Genomic DNA, 12,465 nt, shown 5'->3' on the forward strand with positions numbered 1-12,465 from the left:
CTATGAACATTCTTGCACAAGTCTTTTTGAGGACTTTTATTTATCTTGGGTAAACACCTATGAGAGGCATTGCTAGATCATAAGGTATATGTGTCTTTAGCTTAATAAGAAATGGCCAGCCAAAAGGGCTGGGATTACAGGCAAGCCACTGCACCCAGCCCCATCCTAGTGTTAATTTCTATGTACACGAAAGCCAAGAACTCAAAGCACAAACCATGGTGACAGATCTACAATATGCCCCAAATTGATTTTGTGTATACTGTGAGAAAGGAGTAGAGCTGAATATTTTTTCATATGGTTATCCAGTTTTTGAACCACTATTTTACTCAGCAAGCTAGCAGTATATAAAGTTAAGATACAGAAATCAATAGCCTTCATGTACACTAACAGTAACCAGTTAGAGAAGATAATGGTACAGGAAAGCCACCTTCAAATAGCAATAATGAAGGTAAGCTTAAGAAATGTGCAAAACCTATTTGAGGAAAACCTTAAAACACTTCTGGAAGGCACAAAGTAGACTTGAACAAGTGGAAAGATATCCCTGTTCTTAACAAGAACAGCTCACCTTTGCAAGGACTGATGAGGAGGAGATATCAGTCCTCCTGAAGTTAATTTTGTGTTCATATCTTTCTGTCTGTCTGTCTACCTACATAGTAGAGACAGGGTCTCCTTATGTTACCGAATTCCTGGGCCCAAGTGATCTTCCCATCTCAGCTTCCCAAAGTGCTGGGATTATAGGCATGAGCCACCATACCTGGCCAAGTTAAGTTTTAAATTTAACACAATCCTAATAAAATACTAACAAGGTTTTTAATGGAGCTATACAAGTTGACACTTTCCATATGATAAAATAAGCATGCAACAATAGCTTGCAAAACACCGAAAAAGGAAACAATGCATGGAATGCTAAAAAAGACTAAAGAGCCTTACAAATCAAACAGTGTGGTACTCCCTATGTGAATAGACAGGCTGGCAAGTGAAACAGAAAAGAAAGTCCAGAGATGTATGCTAAGTACATAGGGAAATTTATTGTATGATAAAGGTGACAGACAGCTCAAATCACTGGGGCAAAGATGACCATTTTAATAAACAGGGCTGAATAGTCATTTGAATAAAGATAAAATTAGATTCATACCTCACACCTTACACAAGAATCAATTTCAAACGGGTTAGAAATCTGAATAAAGAAATTAAACCGGCCGGGCGCGGTGGCTCAAGCCTGTAATCCCAGCACTTTGGGAGGCCGAGGCGGGTGGATCACGAGGTCGAGAGATCGAGACCATCCTGGTCAACATGGTGAAACCCCGTCTCTACTAAAAATACAAAAAATTAGCTGGGCATGGTGGTGCATGCCTGTAATCCCAGCTACTCAGGAGGCTGAGGCAGGAGAATTGCCTGAACCCAGGAGGCGGAGGTTGTGGTGAGCCGAGATCGCGCCATTGCACTCCAGCCTGGGTAACAAGAGCGAAACTCTGTCTCAAAAAAAAAAAAAAAAAAGAAATTACACCATATAACCATATAAGTCCTAGAAGAAAATTTGGGTGAATTCCTGTATAATCTGGGTTTCTAACTATGACTCAAAGTCCAGATGAAATAAAAAATTAATACATTTGACCACATAAAGGTTTTTAAAAACTTTTGCATGGAAGAAAAATAGCATAAGCAAAGTCAAAGACAAATGACAATCTCAAGGAAAGTATCTGCAACATGTATCACAAATAAAGGGCAAATATTTCTAATATCTAAAGAACTCTTAAAAATTGAGGAGAAGCTCAGCAGGGGTGGCTCACAGCTGTAATCCTACCACCTTGGGAGGCCAAGGTAGGAGGATCACTTAAGCTCTGGAGTTTGAGGCTGCAGTAAGCTGTGGTCATGCCATTGCACTCCAGGCTGGGTGAAAGAGTGAGACGCTGTCTCAAAAACAAAACGAAGAAAAAAAATGAGGAGAAAACACCAAAAACTTGATAGAAAAATAAGCAAAGTACATGAACAGATAATTCACAGAAAATACATAAAATGGCTCTTATACAATACTAAAATGCTCAGCCTCACAGTAACAGAGATGCAAGTTGAAACTACACTGAGATGTGTAGTTCAATTCAATTCAGTTATTGAATTGGCAAGAATTTAAAAACAAGACCACACATTCAGTCAGAGCGGCTGTGGAGAAATAGGCACTCATACATTTAGCACCATATGCTGGTGGGAATAAAAATTGGCTCAATCCTTTTAGTGGGGAGAATTTGGCAGTATCTAACAGAAATCCATACACATTGCCATTTGAAGAACATTGGAATTTGCCCTGAAGATGTATCTTCAACAATACAAAAATACCTATGAACACAGTTATTCATTGTAGTATTTTCTTTGTAGATGCAAGACCATGAAAACAACCTAAATGCCCATACGTAGAAGAGTGGTTAAACTACCCACATAACGAAGTAATATGAACTGCTAAAAAGAATGAGAAACTATGAATAATATGAAATGATTTTTAGGACATGTTAAGTTTTAAGAAACGTAGAATGCAGGCCAGCCATGGTGGCTCATTCCTGTAATCTCAGCACTTTGGGTGGCCGAGGCAGAAGGGACCCTTGAGGCCAGGCATTTCAGTCCAGCCTGGGCAACATAGCAAGACCCCATCTCTACAATCAAATAAAATGAGTGCAATGCAAAAGAGTAATAAATGGAAAATAAGAAAATGTACACATGCCTGCTCATTGTGCAGTGAGAAACACAGAAAATTTTAAGCAAAAACTAAAGAGATTGGTTACCTACAGGGGGTGAGTGGGAATAGGATGGGAAGAACGGAGGCTGGGAGGCCAGGCACTGTGGTTCATGCCTATAATCCCAGCACTTTGGGAGGGCAAGGTGGGTGGATCACATGAAGTCAGGATTTCAAGATCAACCTGACCAAAATGGTGAAACCCTGCCTCTACTAAAACTACCAAAAAAAAAAAAAAAAAAAAAAAAAAAATAGCCAGGCGTGGTGGCACATGCCTGTAATCCCAGCTATTTGGGAGGCTGAGGCAAGAGAATTGCTTGACCCAGGAGGCAGAGGTTGCAGTGAGCCAAGATCATGCCATTGCACTCCAGCCTGGGCAACAAGAGCAAAACTCCATCTCAAAAAGAAAAAAGAATGGAGGCTAGGAATGGGATAGAAGGAATCAAGGGTGGGAGTGACACTTCTTTGAGTATATATTTCTATATAGTTTTGGCTTTTAGAATCTTAAGAATTCCTCACATATTCAAAAATAAAATCAACAAAAATGGGGGAGGACCCTAAAGTGCAATATAAACAGAAACAAACCTAACTATATGCCAAATGAATAACATAACTACATTGTGGTAGTGGCAGTGAAGGATGTAGCACAGAACATAGAGACAGATAAATATATATAGAAGCATGTATATGTACATACATATATATTTCTCAGTTTTGTCCTCTAAGAAAGCCTCCAGAAGCAATTAAAACCAGTACCAATGAGCATATGTATTTCCCAAATTCTGGCTTCTAAATACTATTCTCCAATAAAAAGAATAAGAGATGGGAGAAGAGAGAGGTGAAAAATACAGGATAGGATCCAGTATCTTAGAAACAAGGACAGCTTGTCAACTGTAACAGAACAAACACAAACTCTATGAATACAGACACAAGAAGGTGTATACATTTAGTAGCAGGAAGATGAAGAGAGAAGGTTAAATTCATCAGAAACCGTGGGTTAAAATCTAGACCTCATCACTTACATGTTATGCATCCTTCGGCAAGTTGATTTAACCTGTGCATCAGTTTCCTTCTCTGTAAAATGTGGATAATATCAACTACAATTTGCTGGAGAATAGTGTTTGTTATACAGTAAACACAACACATATTAGCTATTATTTTTTCAATGTTAGTTACAATTTTGTTATGAACACTATAAAATTGTTTAAAAGCTAACTTGCCAAAGGTTCACTAGAGTAAAATTCTCAGGCATATCCTAAGCAAAAGATAGCACGGGATAAATTAACGTAAAAAACAATCAAGGTACGAGTTTGGATGTGAGCAAGAAAGCAGAACAGAACTTTCCAGGGCTTGTCGCCCCACAAGAACATCAATTTGAACAACTATCCACACATGAAAATACTTTCACAAGAGCTAAAGAAACCAGAAAAGAGCTTTACAACACCTGAGTGTAATGCAGAAATAAGAAAAAGTGCATTGAAGAAAGTAGGAAAGACAGTTTTATATTATCCTCATGACCCCCTCCCCAATCCCAGTCAACACAGTGTGGAGAGAGAACCTCCACTTGGGGGAAAAAGGATGTGAGCACCAGACTTTGTCCATCTCAGTACAACTAACACTGGGCCCATCCCAGTATAATATCATGCCTGCATGGCCCCAAACTCTAGGCCAGTATCCCCAAACTAAGCCTCCACACTTGCCCCAGTGCCCGGCCAGCTCCTGCAGTGCAAGTCTCCTGCCCTGCCCCATGGATTTCGTCCCTAAGCCTACCCCAGCATCAAGCCAGCCCCCATAGACAGGCGACAGGTCCATCCAAGCAGCCTCAGATTCTGGACCACCTCTATAACCACAGGCTCCAGGCCCACCGCAGCATGAGGCTGCCCTAACCGTTAGCCCTACTCATCAGGCTGGAATTCCTGGTCCAATTGCCAGGTCGACAATCCTGGCTTCAGGCACCAGGACAGCACCTATGAACAAAAGTTCCAGGCTCGCACAACTCCAGGCCACCCACTGTAGAACCATCCTCCAGCAGACCCAGGGTCCAGGTTGATCCAAGTACAGCCTAGCACTGAGCCAGCCTCCATGGACTCAGGCTATAGCACTGCCTCTATGGGCTTAGGCTCCAGATCCATTCTTATGCCTGGCTAGGCCCTGAAGACTGAGGCTTCAAGGCCCAGCCCTGTGGATCCAGGTGCTGGGCCCACCCACCTCCTTACCCAGGCACCTGCCCAGCCTGCCTGAGGATACCAGCAGCAAGCCCACTTATAGACCACATCAGACTTATACCTGCTAAGAATCTCTTGACAGGCTGAACGTGGAAGGGCTTTCTAAGACAAAGTCAGTCTGAAAAGGCCGAAATAAGTTCCAACTTCTTCAAATGCACAACCATAAGGATAAAGAACAATCAGGGAAATATGACACCATCAAAGGAACCAAAGAAAGCACCAGGAAGTGAACCTAAAGAAATGGAGATTTATCAACTGCCTGCCAAAAACTTCAAAATAATTGTTTTAAGGAAGTTCAGTGAACTTCAAGAAATACAAAGAAACAATTCAACAAAATTAGGAAAAGAATAAACAAAACAAAAAATTTAACAGAGATTAAAATTTAAGAAAAAATTCTGGAACTGAAGAAATATAGTGAATAAAATGAAATAGTGACAAGAGCAGATTTAATGAAGCAGGCAAATATGTGAACTTGAAGGCAGGCTATTTGAAAATATAAAGTCAGAGAAAAAAGTAAAAAGGAAAAAAAGAAAGCATACAGGATATATGGTACAGGCTCAAAAGAGCAGTATATGAATTATAGCTATTCAAGCAGAAAACAAGAGACAGCAGAACAGAAAGCTTATTTATGAAAATAATTGCAAAAAAACTTTCTAAACCTGAGAAAAGACATAAATACCATGCAAAGGAAAAGGTCTGAAATTAAATTCAATCCAAATAAGATTACATCAAGATATATTATAACCAAACTAACAAAAATAAAAGACAAAGTGAGGATAGTGAAAGCAGCCAAGAGAAAAAAAATGCATATCACATATAAGGGAGATCCAGTAAGGTCAGCAGTGAATTTCTTAGCAGAAACCTTACAGGCCAGGAGAAAGTGAGATGATGATATTCAAAGTGCTAAAGGAAAAACCTGCTAACCAAAAACATGTACCTGGCAAAGCTGTCCCTCAGAAATGAAGGAGAGATAAGGGCTTTTCCAGAAAAATAAAAACTGAGGGAATTTATCACCATCAGACCTGTCTAACAAGAAATGCTAAAAGGAGTTCTTCAAGATAAAAGATAATGCTAATTAGTAAGACAAAAACATATAAAAGTATAAACTCACTGGTAAAAGTAAATATACAAATTCAGAATACTCTAATACTGTAATGATGGTGTGTAAATCAGTTATATCTTTACTATGATGGTTAAAATTACTTAAAATAACAGCTATAATAATTTGTTAAAGGATGCACAATATAAAAAGATGTAACTTCTGCCTTCAAAAACATAAAATTGGGGGGAGGTAGAGTAAAAGTGTAGTTTTTTAATGCAATAAACATTAAATTGTTTTCAGCTTACCATAGCCTGTTACCATTGCAAAATGTTTCATGTAAACCTCATAGTAACTACAAAGCAAAAAGCTATAGAAGATAAACAAGGCTGGGCACGGTGGCTCACAACTGTAATCCCCACACTTTGGGAGGCCGAGGCGGGTAGATCACCTGAGATCAGGAGTTTGAGGCCGGCCTGGCCAACATGGTGAAACCCCGTCTCTGCTAAAAACACAAAAATTAGCTGGGCATGGTAGCGGGTGCTTGTAATCCCAGCTACTTGGAAGGCTGAGGCAGGAGAATGGCTTGAATCTGGGAGGCGGAGGTTGCAGTGAGCCGAGATAGCACCATTGCACTCCATCCTGGGCAACAAGAGCAAAACTCTGTCTCAAAAAAAAAAAAAAAAAAGAAGATACACAAAAAATATAAAGTAAGGAATAAAAAATGTCACTGGAGAAAATCACCTAATGACTAAGGAAGGCAGCAAGAGAGGAAGAAAGGAACAAAGGATCTAAAAACAACCAGAAAACAATGAACAAAATAGCAGTAATAAGTCCTTATCCATCAATAATTACTATGAATGTAAATGTGTAAATAGAATAAATTCTCCAAACAAAAAAGTGGTTGAATGGATTTTTTAAAAGTAAAACCTAACTATATACTGCCTAAAAGAGACTCACTTCATCTTTAAGAACACACACAGACTTATAGTGAAGGGATGGAAAAATCGATTCTACACAAGTGAAAACCTAAAGAGAGCAGGGGTAGCTATACTTTAGATAAAATAGAATTTGAGTAAAATCTGTAAAAAGACACAAAGAAGGTCATTATATAATGATAAAGGGGACAATTCATCATGAGGATATAACAATTGTAAATACAGATACATCCAACATTGGAGTACCTAAGTATATATGGCAAACATTAATAAATTTGAAAGGAGAATACACAGTATAGTAATAGTAAAAGACTCCTCTCCACAAAAAATGTGAGGTACTGCATGTTAGCTTGATTTAGCCATTCCACAATATACACGTTTTAAAACACATATACATGAATAGTTCTTGTCATTATATAATGATAAAGGTGATAATTCGTCATGAGGATATAACAGTCATAAACATAGATATATCCAACATTGGAGCACCTATAGTTTATATGGCAAACATTAATAAATTTGAAGGGAGAATACACAATACAATAATAGCAAAAGACTCCTCTCCACAAAAAATGTGAGGTAATGCATGTTAGCTTGATTTAGCCATTCCACAACATATATATATCTTTTAAAACACATACACATGAATAGTTCTTGTCTATATATATATATATATATATATATATATATAGTCAATTAAAACAAGTGAAAATAAAAAATGAAAAATAAATTTATAGCTGGCTTTTCATTTTCCTCAATGGCAGAATAAGGCCTGATGTGATGAAAACACCCACATTATTAAACAACAAACCAAGAACTGTTGAGATATGAAACATCGATAAATCTCAAAAACTTGCTGAAAGAAATTTTGCACAAAAATACAGCATGATTCCACTTACATGAAGTTCTGTAACAGCCAAATGATGGAAACATAACAGCTATTGTTTCTAGAGGACAGAAACACAGATTGGTTAAGGAGAATAAACTTCCTGGGTTTGTCGGTAATGTTAAAATAGGGATTTGGGTTATGCAGTGTTAAGTATTTGTCAAAACAGCAAATATATAGTTTGTGTATTCACTATATAAAAATTATACAGAAAACAGTCAACTTTTAATGATATACACACTGAAGTAGGATGTAGTGTGCCAGTGTTTGCAATTTACTTTGAATTACACACATGAGAGACAGATGGATATGTGGTAAAGGCAAGTACAAGAGTGTATTCAAAGTAAAATTCTTCCAACTTTGTTGTAAGTTTTCATAAAACATTGCGGGGGAGAATTCAAGTTAAGTGTCAGACTTACAGGAAGGCTCACTGAGCATATCCACTGTTTGTGCCCCTCCTCTGTGCTCCCCTAACACCCAATAAAAACACTAAACTTACTTCATTTTATTCTTTTTGCATCTGCATCCTAAGCCCTAGCAGAACCGTAAGCACAAAATCTGTCTGGTTGGTCTTTGCCTTCTCACCAGCTGGCACTAGGCCAGGCGCGCATTTGTTGACCTGAAGTGATATTTAGTGGACTTCAACATTTAGTTTCCTCATAACCAAAGGCAAGGTGCTTTCTTGGATCATTTTCTTTTACTGAATCATTACAGCTACCAGAATAGTCTAATCTGTATTCATCCATGTGAACTCTTTCTAGTTCCCTTTGTGGCAGAATATTGAAGACATCTCAGATATCCTACTCTTCTTCCCCAGTCTACTAAACCACTGATAAGCTCAGGACTCAGAATCAGCTTACATCTTCTTTAGGAAAGCCAGTTAGGTAGCATATTGAGGACAATGTTTATTTACACAACTCAGCTCTACAGCCAGCTGGACTCTAAGGAGATACATGCACTAGGTACGGCACAATGAACTATGTACCATTTTAGGTGTATGCAATTATGTAAGTTACCCCTATCTACCAAATAGTTGTCAATGTTTTCTGGGACTTAATGCAGCCAGACTGCCTGGGATGGAATACTAACTCCGTATTTACTAGCCATATAACCTTGTCTAAGGCAGTGGTATCCAATGTTTCTGGTACCAGCAGCCAGTTTCACGGAATACGATTTTTCCAGACTGTCGGGGTAGGGTGGGAGAGAGGGGTCAAGATGAAACTGTTGCACCTCAGATCAAGCATTCTCCTAAGGAACGTTCAACCTTAGATCCCTCGCACGTGCAGTTTACAATAGGGTTTGAGCTCCTATGAGAATCTAATACCATCTGACAATAGGCAGAGGTGGTTAATGTTTGCCCACTAGGCTGCCACTCACCTCCTACCAAACGGCCCAGTCCCTAACAGGCAACGTTCTGGAACCCCTGGTCTAAGGTATTTAAACTTCTTTGTACCTCATTCTCACCTCCTTCTGATTTATTAAAAAATGGTGGGAGGGGTGGGGGAATAACAGCATTATCAACTCTTGTCATGAGACTTAGTGAGTAACTACATGTAAACTACCTAAAACGGCACCCAATTGTTTTAGCTATCATTTTATATGTTCACTTCTGAATCACTACTGACAGAAGACAATTCTAGTATGATCTACAAACTAGCCCAAATGAACAATGGGCTGTGTTAAACTGACATGACTCTCTTAAAGAGTACAATTCGAATCTTGTCAACACCTTTGATGAGTTTTCAGTATGAATTCAATTACTAAATTCTTTTTCAAATGTTAGTTTTTACATCTATGCCATGAGCCCCTTATTGAAGGCAGGTTTCTCTCTTACTCTCATTCTCTACCTCAGCATATCCTGCTCGTTTCCTTCCTGGCATTTATTGCAAGTTTCATTATTTTCGTTTTCCCCAATGGATCTATGAAGGAGGGATCTCTTAATACATGCCTAGCACACAGTACACACTCAAATGTACCCTGTATAAACAATGTAAACATTTGTAAATGTGTTTAACCCATACCAGATGAAAATTAAAGCAATAATGGTTCCTATTTTAAAGTAATAACCCAGTTAGGGATTTAGTTTCATCGTAAATACATATGGTTTATTAAAAATATAAACTGATGGTGTTCTCTATAAATTATTCCCCAAATACATTAAAAGATGTGATAATAGATCTAATTTGCAAACCATTTATAACCATCCTCCCCCTTTGAGTACAAGAGAAAACATACAACATACTGTAGGTTTATTTTTATTCAAAAAGTTACTGTCTCAAGACATAAATACAAATCAGAAAACAGTACAATTAGGACAATAGAATGTGGAGGACAACAGGTTAGAGTAATATATAAAACATTTTTAGCTGGTTGAAAACAAAGCTGTAAGAACTGCTTTCACAAAGAAGTACTCCTTTCGAGAGTGAGAAAAAAAATCAACTTAGGTTTAAAATCATATATACAGTCCTCTCAGCAGTTCTAGTTAATGCAGTGGTGTGTAAAACAACATAGGCAATACTTTTGCACATAACAATATTTGTTGATGGAAAATCTGTTAGACAAGTCTGGATTCATCTGTTATTAACCATGACTTAATAAAATAATTGTATTGTATCATGATCTTTTTAGCTAACCTATGGTTTTTGGCTACCACAGCCCAATGCTTGTTGATTTCTGACTAAACACTGGAAGCCTTTTGGTATTCACCCATCTGAAGATATTCTTGTATTGCAAGCATATTAAGGCATGGAATGATTAAAATAATATACCTCAAGAACCGAGAGACGACTGACAAAAGATAGATACACATGTAATATAAGTTAATATTTTGTTTTAAACGATGTCTAGCTGCCTAAGCCTCGCAAAATGAGTTGATGTCAAAATGGCAAGTAGCCACTTTCTGTTTTAAACTAATTTATTTGTGAAAGGACATAAAATGAAGTTTAAAGCTTAGCTTTCAAAGAATATTATGGGTTATGAATTCTATTATCCCATCTAATTTACATACAGAGGAAATGTACTGTAACCTGTTAGAAGTATCTTTAACCTGAAGACTGCTTGCAAAGACAGATAGATAAAACAATATAAAATACAAATTTAAAAATCATTTTAAAGCATGAACACTCATGCTTTTCTATTTTTAAACATTGTTAAACTTTCAATATATTTCTGAAACCTCATAATTTTAAGTTGGAATTTAAAAGTAAGAAAAAACTAAACAAACTGCGCAATTATAAAATCAGCACCAATTTATATATATATATAATTTTATTTAAAATTTAGATCCCTATTCCCACACTCTAATAAGCTGTATAATTTTTGTTTAGAATTTTTCTGCAAACATACTACAATAAGCTTCTTTTATTTGGAGACAAAATACAGTGGCACTACTGGAAGGAATATCACAACATTACATTTTAATCTTAAAGGACAAGCAAACTTTCAGGGTTGATAATGGGATAAGCATGTTTGAGACTGGTTACCTTCTGGCAGTTCACTGCATCTGGATATTTCTGAAAAGTATAGAGAAGCTCTTGGATTTTAAAAATATCTTAAAATACTTTTAGATGAAAAAATTGTAAAAGTTCTGCTTATAAGTTTACTTTTCTCCACAATTACAATATTTAAAACAAAGTTTTGTTGATTGATGTTTTAAGCATTTAAATTTAGAATGCTAAAAACAATTCTATCCTAAACTTTCTTCAGGGTAGGGGAATAAATACATCCTTAACATTGTTTATTGGATGTAAACAGAAATCCAGCAGAGGTCATATTTATTTAGTACAACCAGTAAATAAATGTAAGAGAATTCGTATCTGTACCAAACGCCTTTTCAGATTGTTATTTTGTGTTTTTTTTTTTTTAAAAAAAAGCATGAAATAATCGATTCGAAAGCCAACTAACAGCGCATAAATAAAATATTTACTTTCTAAGAAAAACTGTAGCTTATCATCAAATTGTTTACTTGTCCTTTACTTTTTTTCAGGCAAACAAAACTGCCCCTCAATGCACTTGATCTTGGTAAGCATAAGCATGTCATATTCTCCTTAGAGAAAAATCTGTACAGAATTTCACTGTATCTACCACACTTTAAAATTTCCTCTTCCACTTAGAAAATGACTTCACCACAGATTTAATTGTGTACTGGCATTAAAACATTGACACTCCAAGAACCTAATGAGAGAGAGAGGGGAGAAAATCTCGTTAAAATAGTCATTCATTTCTTTAAATATATCTGTAAACATTACATTAATACATTATGTTAAATAATGTGCTAATAAAACCAATTTGAAAACTTCCCCTTTCTTCAGATGTGCAATTCTAAAATTAAATTGACCATCATATATAATGAAATAACATCAGGACTAATAAAGATGCTACTTACCTCACAAATACAATTAAATTAAGAACTGTGGATTAATTATGTTTATATATACCTCTAATGTCTAGATAATGCCCTAAACATAGACATTCAACATAGGTATTTGTTGAATGAACAAATGAATGTGCTTCTTCATATATATTTCTGGTACAGGTTCCTTGGAAAGAAGTTAAGAAAGTCTTGCAAACTTGGCTATTTGTGCTCGGAAGTGGGTATGGTTTTTCAAAAAAGGCATTTGAACGTGCAGACCAAAAAAAAATCTAAAAACAAT

At 36.8% G+C, this 12,465-nt stretch overlaps 1 protein-coding gene across 15 annotated transcripts in view; it reads right to left on the reverse strand.

Moving 5' to 3' along the window:
* Positions 1–10,052: 10,052 nt before the first annotated feature.
* Positions 10,053–12,465, reverse strand: part of STAG2 (STAG2 cohesin complex component) — a 152,297-nt gene continuing 149,884 nt past the window's right edge. For all 15 annotated transcript variants that reach the window (XM_074392351.1, XM_039463973.2, XM_074392355.1 and 12 more), the window contains one exon: positions 10,053–11,986. In XM_074392351.1, the coding sequence (XP_074248452.1) occupies positions 11,963–11,986 (24 nt within the window). In that variant the 3' untranslated portion in view covers positions 10,053–11,962. The remainder of the gene's footprint in view (positions 11,987–12,465) is intronic.

This window comes from Saimiri boliviensis, chromosome X, assembly GCF_048565385.1.
Source record: "Saimiri boliviensis isolate mSaiBol1 chromosome X, mSaiBol1.pri, whole genome shotgun sequence".
In the NCBI taxonomy this organism is placed as follows: domain Eukaryota; kingdom Metazoa; phylum Chordata; class Mammalia; order Primates; family Cebidae; genus Saimiri; species Saimiri boliviensis.